We start from the raw sequence: 20,433 nt of genomic DNA on the forward strand, positions 1-20,433 counted from the left end.
CCAAGCATTTGAGAGGGGAAAAAGAAGAGGCAAAGAAGTGAAGCATGGGAGGATGTTGGCATGGATGTATATTGGGGGAAGGATCAATGTGTGAAGATCAATTGTGGCAGTGGGGGGAGGTCAGGGACTGCTGTGACTCTGCCTATAAATAGTCAGTGACTGAGGTTAGTCATTGCTGGTGCGCTTGTTGCTGCTGCTGCTTTTCTCCTAATTTCACTGAAACATATCCATCTCAGCTGGCCCCTCCATGTCAAACCAACCCATCAGGTCCATCATGTTGCAGATCTTTGTCTTTCAAGGGTGTGTTATTTCAACTGCACCCTTCCCCCAGCACAAACATGCACACATGCGGTCAGGGGACTGAACTATGTGATGCATTAGAAATTTAGCTTTTATCTTTGTGCTTGTTTTTTTACAACAAAACATTTAGTTTACGTCTCATGATAAGCTGAAGTTAAATTCTGCAGCTTTTGGATAATCATTCTTCCATTTTTTTTGAATGGACCTCTTTGGGCGGACATTTAAATGCACAAGTCAATCTGTTTGACACAACTTTATTGTATGTTAGTTTTTGTATGGCAGAACATGGGCTGTAAAACTTCACACATAAAGAACTAAAAAAACACTTAGGAAACTTTGATCTGTGCCTAAATGGAGTTTAAAGCTCAGCACCCATGCTAAAAGAGAAGTTAAAACCAAATTCAAACCAGATATTTAAATATTAGTCTTTATTTCAGTTGTTGTTTAAGCCTGGTACAAATGCACTGCTCCATCTCAAACTGTGCAGTTGGTTTTAAACATCAGTACTGCTACTGACACTCAATAATCTGTCACACAGCTTTTTAAAAAGCACACAGCTTTTTTAAAAAGAAACTGAAATTGCAAAAGCTTTGATTACAAGTAAAAGCAGGTTTTTATCATCTGTGAAAAAATTAAACACAACTTCCTTTTTTGTGAACTTTTAAACCAAACTTTAAATGATTATTTAGAGTAATCATCAGGACAGCAACTGAAGTGTAGCATCACAGTAAATATGTCAATTCAATTCAGTTTATTTCTATAACGCCAATTCACAACACATGTTTACAAAATATTATTTCAACTCAATCAAACATACATTCCAATTGGTCCTAGTTATCAAACAGTACAATTTGCTCAGATAATTTTGAAAGAAGCTTTAAAAAAGCTTCTTTCAAAGAAAGAAAAGCTTTCAACAAAAACAACAACAATTCATCGATTTGCAGCATTGTATTTAGACAAAATAACTAAACTTAAATGTATTACTTGACCTAAGGTTATTTGCAACAGAAACATGAATTATTCCTACTGCTAGTAAAATATTTGGAGATACATTACAATTCTAATAATGTTATGTGTATCATTAATTTATTATGTTGATTGTGATACATGATCTTAAGTAAAAAATATTGAAAAAAACACCTACTAGTAGTTGATTTTACTACCTATTATCTATACCTTTTTATTGTCATTAATACAATGATAATACAAAGTGATCATTGTATTGTATTGATACACCAAACTGCTGTTAATGAAGCCCCACAACTATTCATAGCTGGGAAGGTAATACATGTTTGGGTAGCGGGTCTATCCAAACATGGCTGTTAAACAGCCCTGCTGCTCCTAAACCCATGTGAGTGTAATAATAATGGGTGTCTGATAGGGCTGTGTAATAATATCGATTTTGAGATATATATCGATATTTTCTTTCTTAGAAAAAAATTGATATTCATCCGCAAGTATTGTAACTTCCAACTGTCACTTTGCTCACTCACTGCTTGCTTCACCGTGAGAGTGATTAGGTCATCAGGCTTAGAGTGATTCCTCCAGATGTTAAGTGTCAAGGTTAAAAAGGTATCAAACTATTCAGAGCAGGGTACTTGGTGCACTTTATTTACTTTACAAATGCATGTAAGCTACAGTTTGTACTGTTTCAATTAAAAGAAACATGTTTTCTCACCACTTCTTTGATTCGTTTTGTCCAGCTGTCGACTTTAAGTCTGTGTCCATGTCCAACCAGAGCCAGGTATTGTGCAGTTGGTGCTTTTAATAAGTTTTCAGTTAAATTAATTCAATCCAACACTATAACAGTCACAAAATGTCACCAAAATCACTCTGTCCCTCTAAAATCTTTCAGAAAATCGTAAAAGTGTATTGAATTGTATCATTTGCTGAATATAGCAATATATATCGTATCATCAGCAGAATATCATGTATCATATCGTGAGATTATTGTATCACTGCAGCCCTAGTGTCTACATTCAAAAACATTCCAGATATATTTCCAATGTTATCTTTAAGGCAGGAAAAATCTATAGAACACTACTTTCAGTAAGTTGACCAGCAATGTATAGCAACAGGTGGGGGAGGAGTGATGTTTCCTTGCACCCTACACAGCTGGAGAAAACTCCACTCACTCCAGCACTCCAGCAACCTATTAAAGATACTTTAAACAGCAATTGTATTAAAAGTCAGTCTTAAAACTCTGATTTGACTAACCAGCCCCTGCTTAGTTCACAGCCTGTCCCTTGTTTCTTAAAAATGCAGTCACACATGTGATCGGCATTAGCTTAACAGTGCTTTGTGTGTTTGGACAGTATCACTCCGTCTTAATGATTTAGCCTGTAGGCTAGGTGTGTGGGTTATGAAACCAACAGGTCACCACTGTTTGGTGGAACAGCCCAACCTACAACTGCATGCTTGCAACTTTGAAGATTAGCATCACAGTAAAGGCTGCTAGGAATGCTGGATCCCCATCCCACAGGGTCTACACATGCCTATAACCTCTGTGAGTGTGTTGCTGAATCTTCCTGTAGGTAGATTTGGGGTAGGTTTGTGTGTGCATGTGTATGCTTTGTCTTCCTTTACCCCCAGGTAGGGGAGATAAGTTTCAGAGAAGAAGAGATATGAAGAGGACTAACAGGAATAAAAAACTGAGGAGAGGAGGAAGTTGGGAGAGAGGGAGGGACAGAGGGAGGGAGCCTGCAGCGGAAAAGTACAGCAGATTCCTGCAACCCCCGCTCCCTGTCTCAGCTGGGCATGATTGTTATGGAAAGCCCGAGACAAAACCTGAAAAAGAAAAACACTTTAGTGGCAGGACTGCTCTATCGCTGGCTCAAAAGGCTCCTTTGCACTAACTTCAGCCTTTGTGCATGCATGGTTTAGACAATGGAAAGAATTAACCACAATCCATCAGTCCTCAGCATGACAAACTAAGAATTTTCTGTGTTTTTAGAAGTTCTCCAATCTTATAAGATTCCATGTGTGATAAAAGTCACACTGTTTTGCATTTCATATCTTGTGATCCAGCGGCCTTCTGCGTAGAGCTGCTGGTGGTGCGGAGGAGAATCGGGAGTGCTGTTTGTCTTTGTCACTGACTGGGACTCGACTCTCATCTACTGGCGTGTGTTAAAAGTTGGGAATGAAACCCACACTGACCTCTGACAAAACAATGCAGGCTTTAATGAGCATGGAGGGGGTGTGGGGTGACTTTGTGTGCGTGTCACATAGTATCGGGGGTTCTTGCACCAACACTAAAGGGAAAAGAGGAGAGGGTGGAGTTCAAGATGAAGCAGTGCTTTTATGACTGCTTATCATCACCTTAAGGGAATTCGTCATTGCGTCTCCTTCATGACCTTGTGACAGAGTCACACCCTCTATGTTTCCACACTTAAAGAGGCTTTCTGGGAAAGATAAACTGCAGTGAGCAAAGAGTTCCCAGTTCTGGTGATTTATTTTTTATTTTTTTGCGTTTGGCTGTATACATGTAGTCCTAATGTCCAACGGTTCAATGAACCAAAATCGCCCCAAAATTTGGATCATTTTACAATTGTAAGAACAATCTTATGAAATGATCTAATTGCTTTACATGTACTGATGCCATACGTCCAGTCACCATACTTCCTAATCAAAACTTATTTATTTTTATTTTTATGATTTACATTTTTTGCACAGTGTTTTATTGTTAAGCCTCTGAATTTGTGCACTAATAACCTATTTCATTGGGGATGTTTTACTTTCCTATTCTGCTGAACTCACATTCAGAGCAGCACAAGCTAAGTTAGGGTTTTGGGAGTGTTGAGTTTGGAAGCAAAGAAAGTGCAGCAAAAGAAGCTGTGGCTGTGTGTATTAGATAAGGACTTGTGTGATTTCTGTCATGTTGAAGTACTTTGGCTCTAAAAGCTTGTGTGTCAATCAAACAGCAGTAATTTGCAAATCCTAAACTTGTTCTCGCTGGCAATAACGCTATCAATTTGCAACACCATTTCAGCCACAATCATGTCCTGGACTATAAATATTTTTTTTAAAATGAAAAGCAGCACTCTAAACATCCACAAATCTGGAAAAGTTTCAGGAGAACACTCAACCTAAACATCACTTCTAGACGTATTGAGCAAGTGATACTCCCTATGCCAAAACTAGCAAGTGTTGGTTTGAAATCAGAAATGTCATCACTTTTCACCTTGCTAAAGACAATGGTTTTTAGTGATGTTAAGTGCCGTGGAAAAATAATGTTTTATACAGATGGTCAAAATGCTGGATAGTTCCCGTGTAATAACAGGTCACAAATATTCTGGCTAAATATCGATCCCTGCAGATGAATGCCTGTAATAATTTTTGTATAAGTGTGACAGCGTACTAGCCACTTTACTGCAGTAGTTTTCTTCACAGTCAATAGAAAATGTGGTTAAAACACACAGGTATGCATGAAAAGAAAAATACCGTGATAATTTTTGAAAATACAGTAACATCAAATTTGGGTCATGCCGCCCAGCTCTACTACCACAGGATGTATGTTTGTTCCCACCTTGGTGACATCTTGTGAATATGGCACAGAAGCGAACTGACCCAAGGCTGACCTCACCAGATAACAGGAAGGCTGAACTAAAGGAATTACAGCAAATTCCTTTAGTTTTATTTCTTGGATTTTTTAGCCTCTGTCTGTCATTGAATAAGCTGCCTTTGGCAGCCTAATAGAAATAGGCTGATCCAGGTCGACATTCTCTTGTGAAAACACACAGAGATGTTGAACATGTCGCCTCCCAGTCGTTTTCTTTGAATCAATGAATCATTAAAGTCTGTTCTTTAATGAGAGCTCTTCCACATAAATGGGACATCACTTCTTCTCTTTTTATATACATTACTATTAGTTAACACATCTTCATGGCAGTAATGCTATAGATCAGTGTTTCTCAACCATGGTCCTCACCGCCCCCCTGCTCTGCATGTTTTAGATGTGCCTCTATTCCAGAACAGCTGATTCAAATGATTGCATGACCATCAAGTACTGCAGAAGCCCGTTAATCACCCAGAGATACAATTCAGGTGTGTGGCAGAAGGGAAATGCCTAAAACATGCAGGACAGGGGGCCGGTGAGGACCAGGGTTGAGAAACACTGCTATAGATAGATGTTTTGAAAACAGTTCCTGAAATGTAAGAAGGCGGACTCAGTATTGGACGGTCAGTTCTTTGAACTGTATATTGGAACTTGGTCCCAAATCTGTGATTTGATTTGGGAAGATTAAAGGTCTCTCCACATTTCATTAGCAATTGTATTCTTGGCCCGTGAATAGGAACTATGTCAATGCCTTACACAGTTGGAAGTGTTCTGCTTTAGAATGGAAAATGGTTGCATCTTATGGAAAATAGAAATGAATCTGTGTAAGTTCTATAAATGAGCTCCTTGCTGTGGAGAAATATCCAACATACGAAGCATTAACAGTCCAATACCTTTACTGCCTAATAATTACTAAATTGATAAAACCCCTAAAATTCTTAAGGCCTTGTGTTGATCCAATCATGTTCTTTTTTTGAACATCATCTGCTTGTTTTTATTCAGCAGTGTGAAATAAATTGGGGAGTTTCTGTTATCTTTCTGTTATGCAGTATAGAGTTAATAAATGATGTGGTAAGATGTTCACTAAATCTTTGGGTCCTGTAATAAATGTAAAACACTCCAATGGACATTGTAACTCTTATAAGTTATAAGTAACTTATAAGAACCAACTTTGGTTCAAACAATATCAGGAAGTTGAGTGTTCAACATTTGGTGATTTATTTTACCACTAGGAGATGTTATTCAGTTCTGTTTTACATAGAGCTGATTTGTTGCATTTTTTTCAGTTTTAGACATAATCAAAAATTGTTTGACGTGTGACCTGTTAGGTATTGTTATGTTTCTGGTTTAAAATACCAAACCAGAATTTGTATTTACTGTCCTTCCCTTACTAAGTACACAAGTGGCGTGTAAAGAAAGAACGATAGGCAGTAAATGATGCAAAGCATTTTCATAACCTTAGCTATATTGAATACAAGCTTCACATACAAGGCCTTATTTTAATCCACTGATGGATATTATTTTAACAAAGACGGACATTCTTATTCACAAACTGATATAGTCAACTTGTTTTAGGAAAGTTTTGTGCTTAAGAAAATATTCTTCAATTTGACATTTTTCTTGCTTCTCTGATGTTTTTGTTAGAGATTACCTTCATACACAACTTTTTAGGCCATTCATTTTCATTGAAACTGTTATTAAATGTTTGACAAGGACTTGATAAGAATGTGTCCTAAAACAGCTTCTTCCTGCTGTCAATCCACAGCTGTCAGTTGAGTTCAACACTATAAATATTAGGCACAAAAAGGTTTAGAGATCTAGACTATTTTAGATTAACAAATCAAATTTTCATGTCTTAAGTGAATAAATATTAAGCATTTATTATTATTTTTGCTCCTTTACAGTCCCGGTATTAGACTGAAAATGAAGGATGAGGCTATTTAACCCAGATTTGTGTTCACTCTATTAGAATCCAAAAATGTTCCCTGAAGTTTTATGGTACAATAAAAATACAATTAAAATAAATTGATAACTCCAGGTAAAGAGTCTGGATGTCAAACTTGATAGTAATATCTTATTAATTACATCACTCACTCTGCATACTTTTGGTTATGAAGCACTAACAGACTTTGTCCCTACTGCTGCCTTATTACCTTTTGGACTGATAATTGCAAAGTTCTCTTTTTGGTTTCCCTGGATAGTCTCTGCACAAACAACTCCTTCAGAACTCTGCAATAGGACACATTACCCCAGTTCTTCAACAGCTTCACTGGTTTTCCTCAGTAACCATAACAAACTTTAAAAAAATGTAATCCTCATGTTTAAGTGCATCCATAGTTTCGCCCTTCCTTATCTGTGTGACCTGCTTCACATTGCCACAGTTCTCTTAGATCTTCTTCTGTTATACATCTTTTTAGCTTTGGAGGTCTTATACATGTGGACAAAGATTTTGGTACCCCTCTGTTAATTCAACAGAGTTTAAAAGAAAAACCCCTGAATGCAAACAGAACTGGACAAAAATGATGGTACTTGTAACTTAATATGCTCAGCCTTTTAAGGCAACCAAACAAATTCTAACTGTCAGAGAGATTTCTTCACCTGTCTACAGGTGTTCTGGTCACTCCTCATGCACAAACTGCTCCAGGTGTCTCCAGTTGAAGGGTGCCTTCTCCAGATGTTTCAGCTCCTTCCACAGATGTTCAACAGGATTTAGATCAGGACTGATGGCAGGTCTGTTTAGAACAGTCCAATGTTTTTCTCTTAGCCATTCTTTGGTGTTTTTCGTTGTGTTCTGGGTCGAGACCCATGACCTGCAACTGATACCAAGCTTTCTGGCTCTTGGCAGCACATTTTTCTGCAGAATGCCTTGATAGTCTTGAGATTTCATCGCCTGCTGCACACATTCAAGGCACCCTGTGTCTGATGCAGCAAAGCCTCCCAGAGCATAACTGAGCCTCCTCCATGCTTCACAGTGGGGACAGTGTTCTTTTCTTGCTATGCATTATTATAGTGTCTGTGAACACAGAGCTGATGTGCCTCGTCAAAAAGCTTCAGTTTTGCTTCAAATGTCCAAAGGACATTCTCCCAGAATGCTTTGTGGCTCGCCATTATGCATTGTGGCAAATTCCAGTCTCATTGTATTAAGCCTTGCTTTCCTCTTTGATTGTCTCTCATAAAGTTCTTTTTGGGTCAAACAATGATGGATGATCCCATGTGACACTGATATACTTTGACCTTGGAGTTCACCTTTATTTCTTTGAAGGTTGGGCTCTTTGGTTACCATTCATATTATCCTTCTCTTTAGTTTGTCATCAGTTTTCCTGCTGTGGCCTCAGTGGTTGGCTACAGTCCAACTGACCTTTAACTCCTGAATAATATGTGCAGCTGTGGTCACTGAAACATCAAGCTGTTGAAAATGGTGTAGTAGCCTTTACCTTTTACCATGCTGGTGTATCATTATCTTTCTAATAACCTAAGACAACTCTCTCCTTGGTTTGCAGGGCTCCATGTCCACTGTGCCACCGAACAGCACAGTGACTACTAATGTCTGATTTTCATTGGCTAAATTTTGGTACATTTTTATGTATTATTACTTTTGTCAGTTTATTATTATTAATATTCCAGCATCCACATGTATGTCACCATGGTAAACAGAACTGTCAGTGGCTCTGCTTTTCGACTGAAATTCACTTCTTTCAGTCTTTAGGAATGCAGGTAAATCACAGTTCAAAACACATCTGCTCAAACTGGCCTATTTGCGTTAAACAGATTTTAACTGTTAAGTAATGTTTACAGACCTGCTATTTTTTAATAATTATTTATTTCTTTCTGCAAGGTGAGCTTGGGTTTTAGAAAAGCACCCTTAAGTAAAATGTATTATGATTATCAATAACTTACACTACATTATGTAACCTGTCAGGGGTGTCTTTTTCATTTCAACTCATTTTTTAAAACTGAGGTTTTTTTGCGCTGTGGGAAAATGTCTAACATGAAACTCCAACACCACGGAGTCGAGGAAGCTCCAGGCTCATCGTAAAATCTCTACATTAATGTCATGAATATTTAAGTGTCATCTAAGGTCAGGAGGAGGAGTCATAGGAGGTAACACGCTGAGATCAAATGTGTGAAGGTGTGAATTGGCCTGATTATATGGTGGCCATGCACTTGAAAGAGGGGGTCATACATTAGGCTAATAAGCCTGAGTGAGGAAGGCTAATTGCCATCGTGATGAAAGAAGTTGGGAGTTTCACATAAGGCGTTCAGTGAGAATGGATTGTGTTTCTGAGCAAGGGCACACTAAAGGTGGGCTTTTTTTCTTCATTGTTGACCTGTTTCTAAACTCACTGCAGAATCCTCTGTCACTCATATATGGAAGACAAAATCTTAAAAAATACAAAACAGAAACTTGTTGTGTTATACTGGATATCCCAAAATTGCAATGAGTGGACTGCTTAGCACTTAAAAAGTACCACATATTTTAGTCAAGCAAAAATGTATCAAAGGGTGTTAGATTCATTTCAAGGGGGAACCATTTTCAGTTGGTACAGTTTGCTTTCCCACAATACTGTTCAGCAAAACCCTCTTCCTTCTCCACAAATCTATACAGCAATGTAGTGGTGTTGGATTTTAGCAGTTGTAGGATTTCCCTTTCATCTTTGGTAAAAGAACACAAGTCATTTCTCTCGCTAGACTCACATATTTATTTTTGTTGTATTTTCCCAGAATGTCCTGCGTTATAGTCCTCTTCTTGCTTTTGGAACAGTCTCCGGTTTGTTTGCATCCACATGTGCATTTGGACCACGGCAGAGTTCACTTTAATCGAATTAAAGTGAACTTTATTGGCGGACCAAAGTTCACTTTTTCGATCCACATCAGAGTTCAATTACACATTTACACCTTCACAAATGGACCAGACTTTCTAGGCAAAAGGACTGAAATTGGATTAAAGTGGACTAAAGAGAGCTGGTGTGAATTCAGCCTCTGTGTCCCATTTTGTTTCTGTTTGAGTGTACATCCTGTTACCTCTTTTTGCAGCTGTGTTATATTATTAGCAGTGATGCCATGTGTTCAGTACAGGTACTGCAGTCAGTGTAATTCACAGATGTAAACGATAACAGTCATGCCATGGTTACACTCATAGTTAGTTCTCTATATAAACATTGTGGCGTCATTATAAGCATCATTTAATAAACTGCAGGGCCTTGTTTCAGAAAGCAGGACAAGTGAAAATCCTGAGTAAGTTCTGGGGTAACTATGTGCATACCCTGAGTTTTTGGTTTCAGAAAGCCAAATAGCCATTATCCTCAGTCAACTTACTACCACCACCTACTCTGTGAACCAACCCTGCTTGCATTGGTAGCAGGAATATTGGTGCAAATCTTTAGTTTGTCATACTTTTTAGCTGAGACTTGGCACAAGGAAATTGTCAGAAATGGTGTGTGCTTTTCTGGAGGAGCCTGTAGATGTTGGAGAGTAAATACTCTGCAGAAATCTCCATCAACAGACGGTGACCACACAGCGATTAGATGTGTTATCATTCCCAGACTAATATATTGTTGTTTTTTGCCAGTCAATTTATCTGTATGAGATTTCAACCTGTACATCAACACAACAAGGACATTCTTTCTGCTGCACTCCGTTTTAATACCAACATGATGCTGTCACAAATGTTACTGTAGCTGTTAATCTATAGCAGAGGTGCCTATGAGGTGGATGTGAATTTATTACTCACATGATTGTACTGAGATTCTTCTTAACACAGTGGTGTGTGTTACTGCTTGTCTTTTTGATTTTGTGATGGTGTTGCTACAGTTTTGGATGCAAGAAAACAGAGAAACGCATTAAGCACGCTACCACAACAACATTTAACTGGAGACTAGAACATAGTTGAATTTGGTCTTGTGTCATTCCAAGATCTGAGTCAAAGGAACATTGCAGGGGGAATAATTTACGCACATTTTCTCAGCTTTGTTCACAGAGCTTCATGTTGCAGCACATCTTCACGCAGAGCATATACGACGGAGTCAAGAACAGATCCGGTGTCTGACTTGTAGAGCTTGCATTTAAACGGTCTTAACCTCCTTTCTGTAAGAGGTTAATCAGAGAAATAGTTAAATTCCAATCCCAGGATGGGCTCTCAGTGTGACATCCCATTGTCTCTGTACAGTAGAACTCCCATCACAGCCTTAACTTAAACCTCCAACCATTTAAATGGTAATCTGTTCAGGGCTTTAGAAGACCTCTAGTCCTCATGCATTATCTGGGAGGGTCTTTATGTGATATGCCCCACAAACCTTCAATTCACCCCCTCCACATCCTTCTAATTAGCTTTAGTACATCAGCCCTTCAGCCTGCTATGAAAACCTCTTTTCTCTGGCAGGCTTAGCTCTGGGTTCAGCTGCATGCCTCTGGTGGACTGTCTTTCTTAAGAATACACATCCATGGAAAGAAGGGCTTACTGGTGCTCATTTCAATAATAAAGATAATGTCATTTTGATGTGTTTATTGTTAAAACACTGCACCCTTTGCTTAGCTTGATCAACTTTTATGGAGGGGGAGGGGAGTGGTACTGCAGTCAAAATGTCAGGAATCTTGAGAAGCAAACAGCAGCATCTCTCTCCTTGTGTGTTTTGGATTTCTCAACTGTTTCATCCACACACACAAGGTTCACAGGTCAAATTCCTGACCATGATGACAGTTGCTAAAATACCATGTATGCAATTTAAATATAAGGAGCAGTAAGGAGTTAAAAAGCCTCAATATCATTGACTTAAGAAGCTATTGTTTCAGTGTGCATTACAGATACTTTTCCTCATTTATATTTTGTGGGTATAAGTGCGCCTTTCAAAATCTCATCTGGACAGTCTTGGATAGACTTCATACAAGATCCACGGGCAGGAAATGGTTAATGCACAAACATATTAAACATAATCAAATTAATTTAATTTCAAGCAGAAAACATCAAGCCTTCTGACTTCTATTAAAATAATTTTAGTAATAACAATTTACATTAACAAGTCAGTATAATTGTTATAGTAATGTTATCTGTAACAATTTGATTTTGATACATGAACTTCAGCAAGAATCTAAAATACTTAAAGTTGAGGTATTATGTAAAGTCAACTTTTTTGAGCATAATGTAATGGTATAATGATAGTCCCTCATCAATTTCGTTACAACTGTAACAAAATTGTGCCAATAAATTATGAGACAATTTTAATCTGTGATAAAATTGAGCTCCTCCACCTCCTCTCAGTGCTGTCAGGCAACATTGTGTACTAATGGCAGAGAAGCAACTGCCATGCTAGCTAGCCTTAGCATTCATGACTGCTGACGGGGAGAACTCTTCAGTATGCTTTTAATTCTCTTTGCTCTGACAGGCTTTAAATGAATAGTTATTTTTCCACAGAATATTTTCCTGTTTTGAATACCCTTTACAGAGTTAACATTTTAAGTATAATAAGCTAACATTAGCTAGTCAGTTGGACTGTCTGCTTTATGAACATGCTACTCGTAGCTTCACAACTGTAGCTTCTACATAGCACCAACTTTGTAGGAGAGTGGTGGGTGATGCTCCTTAATTTCCATGCCGACTGTCTTTTTATCTCTGTAGCGACCAAAAATAGAATCCTTATTTTGGCCAGCTTATCAGTGGTGTACAGGAACAGACTTTTACTATTAATCTGTCCAGCCCTATGAGAGAGTCTTTACAATTATCAATCTGCAAACTTTTTAAATCCCTGGTATATCGTGATGCTCCCAACTGCACCATGCATGAAGACAGCAACAAGTCAGTGGTCTGGTAATGTGTCCTATTCCAATAACTGAAACTGTAAGTATGGCTTAAAACCAGCAGCTCTAATGAAACAGTACAGGAAGCCTACAGAGTCAGTTTTAGGAAACCTGTCTGTCTGCCTCTGTTATTAGCTTTCCTACCAGAATTCAGGAGACGGGTAAAAGTCTGATCGTCTGCATGCGTGTGTGTGTGTTTACTGCATCTTGTTGCATCACATCAGAGTCTAACATTAATCAGATGTCTGGTTATCTCCAGGTTTAGTGGAAACAAGACATATCAGATCTGTTGTATCTCATTCTTCTGTTTTGCTTGAAATCAAAAAGTTTAATTCAGTTATTTTACATTTAACATCTCTTGTGTGGAAAATGTCAAATCTGAATGTGAGATGGCTCAGAAAGACCAAGATGTTTAAAGCTGCAGCGTTTGTGGATATGTATAATAAGCACCTGAACTTTATTCTTGGCTCCATCAGAGTTTGAGGTAGATGAGGGGGATTAAGAAGAGATTTCCAGCAGCTGCCTTCCTGTGAAGTCCTTAAAGTTCCACAGCACTTTTCTGATTGTCACAGTAGCTTTTCCGGTGGATTTTAAGCAGGATTCATTTCTCTTTGATCCGCTTCATGCTCTGCTGTACGTGTGGAACTGTTTGATTTGCTGCACAAAATGTCTCCCATTTTCTTTCTCCACATCTTATTTTCTAATTGACAACAACATTGGAAGCCGTTTTTTGGTCGGCCTTGTGGAAACCTTTCCAGGTTTCCTGTGCTCCTCAGGACCCATGCTCTGCACTGACATCCAAACAATAAGTCCAGTTTCACCCACAGAACTGTTTTACCTCTCCAGCTTTCTCTGGATTTTCCTTCTGATCATCTGACTGATTTCCATATCGGATTAAGAAATTATAAAAAAAATACAAAAAGCAGTTTTGAATTGTTTATTCTAATGTACATCTTATCACTAATGTTGTATGCTTAGTGTTTATGTCAGTTTTTTTTACAAGTATTATTGAAATACACCCCACTATATTGTGGCCTTTATTGAAGGTTAGGTTGCAGTATAATCTACTCATTATAAAGAAAGTTACACTAACAGAAAAACAATCATTTTACAAAAAGCCTATTAATCCTGATCAGATACATTAGCATTTAACCAGATACTCTTGTGAGACAAATTTAATTGTAAACTTGCTACAAAAATTAGTTGTCTACAGAGCAACTCAGTTATGGAACAAAAGAGCACAGAGGTCTTATTTGTCTTAAATCGTATTTTTTTTATATCTAGGTTTATGTGTGCAATTTGTAAAATGTGAGGTCCGACTAATCTTATGCATATTATAAGTTAATGTTGAAATTGTCTTATTTGTCATATGAATACTTGTATGTTTTTATCCATTGGACTTTAGGAAGATTAGTAACCACTAATGGGAATCCTAATCAATAAACAATATTTCTAATCTGGATGCTACAGGTTGACTTGTACTGATTAGCTGGGCAACTTTTCTACAGCTGAACAGTTCTGTGCTCCAGAGGCCACTGCACTTCTACCATACTGCTGCTGACAGAAGGGAAGGGAGAGACTGTGAAGAAGTCAGTTGTGTCGTTTTGAGTCATCAGGGCTCCTGAATAAAACATGCCTAAGACATCTCAGTTCTCCATCCGAGTTCCTGTTACTGCCCAATTTTCACATAACCATGGTCTTAGCTGAGGAATCTGCTGGGTCACCTTACCAAATCCCAAACAACTCTCATGATCTCAGTTAAAAAAATGTGGCTTTCACAAAGATTTCAGCACCTGCTATTAAATTGGTATTTGTGTAACTGCGACTAAAATAGCAAAATGTATTGTTATAATGGTTTTAAATGTTATCCCCCAAACCCCATGTGCAGATGATGCAGCTGACCAGCGTACTTGCCTTATTTGTGGAGACCGGGCCACAGGCCTGCACTATGGCATCATCTCCTGCGAAGGCTGCAAAGGCTTCTTCAAGCGCAGCATCTGCAACAAGCGGGTGTACCGCTGCAGCCGGGACAAGAATTGTGAAATGTCCCGTAAGCAGCGCAACCGCTGCCAGTACTGCCGTCTGCTCAAGTGTCTGCAAATGGGGATGAACCGCAAAGGTAAGGAAAATCATATCAGTTTAAGCAAATAGATTATCTATGAATCATATCTGATGCAAATAAACGCAGAAGAATATTAAAATATTTTTACAGTTGGACTTGGCCGGATGGTTCATTCAAGTGCAGAGCCTTTAGTTTCTTTAGTTTCTCTTAGTTTATAAACTGTCAGTTTGGACTGCAACTAACAATTATTTTAGTAATTAACTATTCTGATGATTAATTGATTGATTGGATAAAAAATTGGCACATTCTGTAGATTTTTCATTTGACTGTTTATACGTATAAATATAATAAAATATGTAGATAGAAAAAAAATCATTCAATTCCTTTTTGAGATAAGAAAATAAACATTTCATTTTCCCTAAATGCAATAACATTTCTTTAGGGAATACTTGATTGATTTTTTTTTCTTCTTCTTCTTCTTTTATACCTTAAATGCAAAATTACATACTGTACAGTTTTGGCTTAATTGCTACTCTGACTGTGTTGTTCTCTCAGCAAATGCACTTTGAATCTGGACACTCTAGTTAATAATTACCTGACTAGTAAATTAGTTGACAATTATTTCAATAATTGATTCATCACAATGAACATGATACATTTTTGCATGCCTAGTCTGTTTCTTTTATTACCAGCTGGTCTATATTATTCCTTCAAATAACTGTTAACTGCTGTTTCTAAATCTGGATGAGAAATTGACTTGCATTAAGAAGAGTTTTTGCCCGCAGACTTTTTTTTTAATAATAGTGTTTAAAAATGAAGCTGGTGATGCTAGCTAGCACTTATGTTTGCTGAGGTAACAAGACTGTGTAGATAAACTTTCCTGCTGCCCTGTGACCCTGCCCATCAAATATTTACTGGAGAAGACGTTTTGGGTCATGTGATGACAGCCTGATGTTGGGTATCTGGCTACAGAAAACTAATCTGGTTCCTTGTTGTAGAACCAGCTAGAAACTAGCTTTAACACCAGGTCGTATGTAGCACTGTGGGAACTTTTGGAAAAACCCAAAGCCTTCACAACATGATTCCTAAAGTAGCCAGTGAATCAGTTCTGCTGTGAAGCCAGGAAACAGTTTCTTCATTTTACTCAAAGCTTCTGAACTTAGAGACCAAACAAACCTCCCCCAAGCTTTTTGTCATATTTTTCCCTTCCTGAAGCAGAAATGTCTCAGGAAGGGAGACATTCCCCAGGCTTGAGGCCTTTTATGGCCACATGCTGCCCCCTGGTGGGGTAAAAGTTTTACTAACTATATGGGCTTCTTGAATGATTAACCTTTTAGTTTATATTGGGTCTGCAGTGACTTTAACTAAATCCAAATTAGTTTTAAATCGTGCAGGGAATTTCTTCCTGGATTTCACTCAGAAATAAGAAAGAAGAAGAAATAAAAGTCATCCATGGCTTATGATGAAAACCAGAGCCATAGAGAAAATTCCTATTTTTGCTACTAGGTAGTGCTCTTATACATACTCATATAAACAAATGTGGGTTCATTTTTTTTTCTTTTTTTTGTGGCTCACAGCAATCAGGGAGGACGGCATGCCAGGAGGGAGGAACAAAAGCATCGGGCCTGTGCAGGTAAATCAACTCAAATGTTGCTTCATGTGACTTGCTCTGACCCCAGTCCAACACACAACCACTTCTACACACAATTCTATTCCGTTTTATCCCCAGAAATACCTGGCATAAAGAGAGCGCCTTTAAAGACTGAACCATTCATTAAATGACAGCTTGTACAGCTTGTAATGGTCTGAGTGGCGCAGTAGTGCAGCACTACTCGTTTCACCGTAGGGAGGCTCGTGGAGTTATGAGAACGAGCCCTGACCTTGTTATATCACCATCGTGCAGCTGCTGATTATTCCTATGCAGCTGCAGCTTCATTATGGAGGAGAGTGAGAGAAGCTGAGTGGACATGAGGATAAGTGGCGTTGAGGCGCTATTCACCAAAGTAATATGTTCGATTCTTTCCTGCTCAATTCACAGAGTCAAAACACAGCAGTGCCCACTTCCATTAAAAAAAATCCCTTTTATTTCTGCCCCCCACCGGAAGGAGGACCTTTCACTCATTAATATGGAATAAATGGCCTGTTTTGGTTTATGTGCTGAATTGATGGAAGTGAAAGCGAATTGACCCCAGTCATCTCTACGATGCCCCATGTGCTGAGGCCTTTCATCGAGGCCTTTGTTTGTGTTTCTGGCTGCTCTGACCTGCAAGGATCCTATTATTTTAGGCCTGTGTGCNCACACACACACACACACACACACACACACACACACACACACACACGTTCTCTTTCTCCTCTAGTTCCCTGTTTCATTGTGCGATTGTGTCCTTGCTCCTCGCCGCTTGAGTAAAAAGCATCACGCTGCCAGTCACCGTTTTTCAATTAAGCTGAGAAAAACACTGATTTTCATTGAGCGTTCTGTAAGCGGGTTTATTTGTGTGTTTCAGATCACAGAAGAGGAGATAGAGCGAATCATGTCAGGGCAGGAGTTCAAGGAGGACGCCCCGGAGCACACCTGGGGCAACAACGGCGACAGCGACCACAGCTCCCCCAGCAACGGAGCCTCTGAGGGCAACCAGCCGTCACCCGCCTCCACTCTGTCGTCCAAGTGAGTGATCGGCTCACCCACTCTGCACAGCGGTGCCAGTACTTGCCCCCATCATTGAGATAATGAGCCGGCCCTGACAGTCTAACACTTTCTCACCTACAACTTAAAGAAGGCATTCAGCAGTCAGAGAATGCCTGAACATTCCCCCCTTCGCTCAGGCTTGGTGACGATGGCAAACTCTGAGAACTTGCTGCACTATCTGCTTCTCCTGCCGCGTAGTTAAGCGCGTCGTCTGCACTCATCAAGGACAAATATTGTCTGGGCACCGGCATGACGGCATTTATTTTAGTCTCATTCTGTGTAAACATTCAGTTTATCTCAGCATTCTCATTGTCTGATTGCTATTCAGAGCAATAGTTGTTTTATCGGAGTGAATCTTAGCAGAAATGAACAGCAGTCCCAGAAAGCCTGGGCTTCAGTATGCACAAAATGTTCAATTTTTGTCTGGAAGGTTGTGAAACAATTCAACATTTTTCAATAAAAACAGGAGAGCTGCTCCACTGTGCTTCCTTAGATCAAAAATAACACGTTCAGATGTTGACAGATCAGTCTGTAAGACCAGTGAAGGGTCCATTTTAGCTGTCCTTAAATATCAGTTGCAAGTCTCAAATGTTGTAGCAGAACTATTTAATCTCGTATAAGTCGTCTTGTGTCAGGTAACAGTTTTGAGTCCCGTGCAGACGTCTTCATTAAATTCTGTGACTTGAGGCTCCTAAAGGCTACTGCTAACTAGCTACTAGTAAGCCTTTGCTTGCTAGCTAGCTAGTTTTTTATTTTTATTTTGCATCTGTCATGGGTTAGTGCTAAGTTATCGCCAGTTGTCTGGACAGCGTTTGTTTTCTCTACTGCATTCTTTGCCAAGAAAAGTGTTGTTAGCTTGGCACTATGGAGGGATAAGGCTGCAGAGATCCATATGCAGTGTGACAAGCACAAAGCTGCTGGCCACAAAGAGACCCCAGAAATATCACATTTGGTATGGTTGATTATAATACAGCAGGATCCCCCAAGCATAACGTATGTTTATAGTTTTTCAGTCTTTAATTTAATTTGGTATTAAAAATGTCTTAAAACATCTTAAATTTGAAACTTGCAGATACCCTGACTTAAACAGGTGATGCTATCCATGTTAACCTGCGGACTCTTTTCATGCTCCCAGTCGATCCATAGAGATGAACGGCTACACAGCAGCGCTCAGGGACCAGTACATCAACACCTCCATGTCCACACACTACCAGCTCCTGCCTCACCTGTTCAGCTACGCAGCCCAGTCAGGCCTGCTGACCCCTCAGCCTCGCGGCCTCTATCCACAGTCCCACCCTCTGGTGCTGCAGCTTGTGGCTGCTGAGGACCTGTCCCCCCTCACCACCCCAATGCTCATAGAGGACGGGTGAGTCTTTGACTGCACAACAAACACATTCAGTGCTGGAAGGAGTCACAGATTTGTTCTGTTTTGCTCCCCACCAGCCCTCACAACCAAAATGTTTCAGATCATCAAACAAATTTCATGTCTAATAAAGATAACCAGTTAATCCAAAATTTTATTTTTCCGTTATAAATAGAATCACCATTTAAAACTGTCTTTTTGAATGTGTCTTTGTCTATGAAATTGATAATTGAAACAAAGTGTAAGAGTAAAGCAAAACCAGAAGATATCTGTGAGGGGCGCTACAGCCATTCAGCAGCAGTGTGACATCTGTCGCTCTGCCTGGTGCATCCCAGGTACAAGGTAACCCAGGTGGAGCTGTTCGCCCTGCTGTGTCGCCTGGCGGATGAACTGCTCTTCCGGCAGATTTCCTGGATCAAGAAGCTGCCTTTCTTTTGTGAGCTGTCCATAGAGGACTACACCTGCCTGCTCAGCTCCACCTGGCAGGAGCTCATCCTGCTGTCTTGCCTCACCATCTACAGCGCCCAGATCTTCGGAGACCTGGCCGACGTCACTGCCAAATACACGCCGTCTGATGATGAGCTGCAGGGGTGAGTGGTGTGGAGAGGTGTTGAGCTGCAGTAACCTTAAGTCGTGTTTGGTGTTACGTTGCTTTATTTTTCGCATTTGAAAAGAAAATTCTCACCGGTCTGAACTAGAACATAGTATCTACAGTACTGGTGATGAAATGACTTGACCAGTTTTTGTACAATGTCAAAGATGTCACTAGGAGCGATCACTTCTGACCCCCTTAAATCCACAGGGTTTTACAAACATACGACAGTATCTGTGTTGTTCCAGCTTCAGTTCTGTCTGGAACCAGGCTGCCAGCTGCAGCAGTCAGCTGCTTTAGTTTGAATGTGTTGTGTGAAACAAACACTCAGAACACCCAGTCCTCTGCCAGAAGGCAAGGTTGGCAGCAAGCTAGCTGTGTGCTTATCAGCCTACAAACCACATATTGTGTTAAAAACAGGAACAGAACAACAGGATTCCTATCTATGCTTGAAAGTGTAGGAGTTGCTTTTAATATTTCCCAGCTTTGGAAAAGTACAGGTTAAAGTGAAACACAACTTTGAAAAAAACATTTACTCTCTTAATATGGTTCTCCATATAAATAGATTCACCTTTTCTATTCTTGATATACAATAAAAAAATTGTTATTCTCAGTGGGAAACTTTGTAAAAAGAAAAAAAGACTAGAACAGTTTTCAAAGCTGCAAATATATTTTCTTGTGAATAGATTTTCTTGTGAAACAGTCAGCAGGTAGAGATAATAAAAACCCTGACACAAGTCCTGGCATGTATTGGAAGTTTATAAATGTTGGTTTTATAACATAAAATTGTCCCTCTGACTGCCTCCGACAAAAACAACTGAAAGATGTGAAGGAATCATGTAGGAATCCTGGAACGTACCCAGAAGGCAATTACTCACTGCTTTCTTTATAAAGTTATTATTAAAGTAAGTCATTTTTTTCTCATACAAATATGTAAAAAATTTACGTTGGATGACACATGTATTTACATTCCACAGTACAGTTAAATGGTAAACAGCTCGTATTTAAAGTGCTTTATCATGTCCACAGGACCTCAAAGCGCTTCAGACTACATTCAGTCATTCACCATTCACACACACAC

The 20,433-nt window shown here is 39.2% G+C and overlaps 1 protein-coding gene across 2 annotated transcripts in view; it reads left to right on the top strand.

Moving 5' to 3' along the window:
- Positions 1-20,433, top strand: part of nr6a1a (nuclear receptor subfamily 6, group A, member 1a) — a 121,077-nt gene that overhangs the window by 89,906 nt on the left and 10,738 nt on the right. For both annotated transcript variants that reach the window (XM_007557748.2, XM_016674193.1), the window contains 5 exons: positions 14,535-14,765; positions 16,286-16,341; positions 17,216-17,376; positions 18,533-18,763; positions 19,096-19,350. In XM_007557748.2, the coding sequence (XP_007557810.1) occupies positions 14,535-14,765; positions 16,286-16,341; positions 17,216-17,376; positions 18,533-18,763; positions 19,096-19,350 (934 nt within the window). The remainder of the gene's footprint in view (positions 1-14,534; positions 14,766-16,285; positions 16,342-17,215; positions 17,377-18,532; positions 18,764-19,095; positions 19,351-20,433) is intronic.

The sequence above is a fragment of the Poecilia formosa genome, unplaced genomic scaffold (assembly GCF_000485575.1).
Source record: "Poecilia formosa unplaced genomic scaffold, Poecilia_formosa-5.1.2 Scaffold91, whole genome shotgun sequence".
Taxonomy (NCBI): Eukaryota; Metazoa; Chordata; class Actinopteri; order Cyprinodontiformes; family Poeciliidae; genus Poecilia; species Poecilia formosa.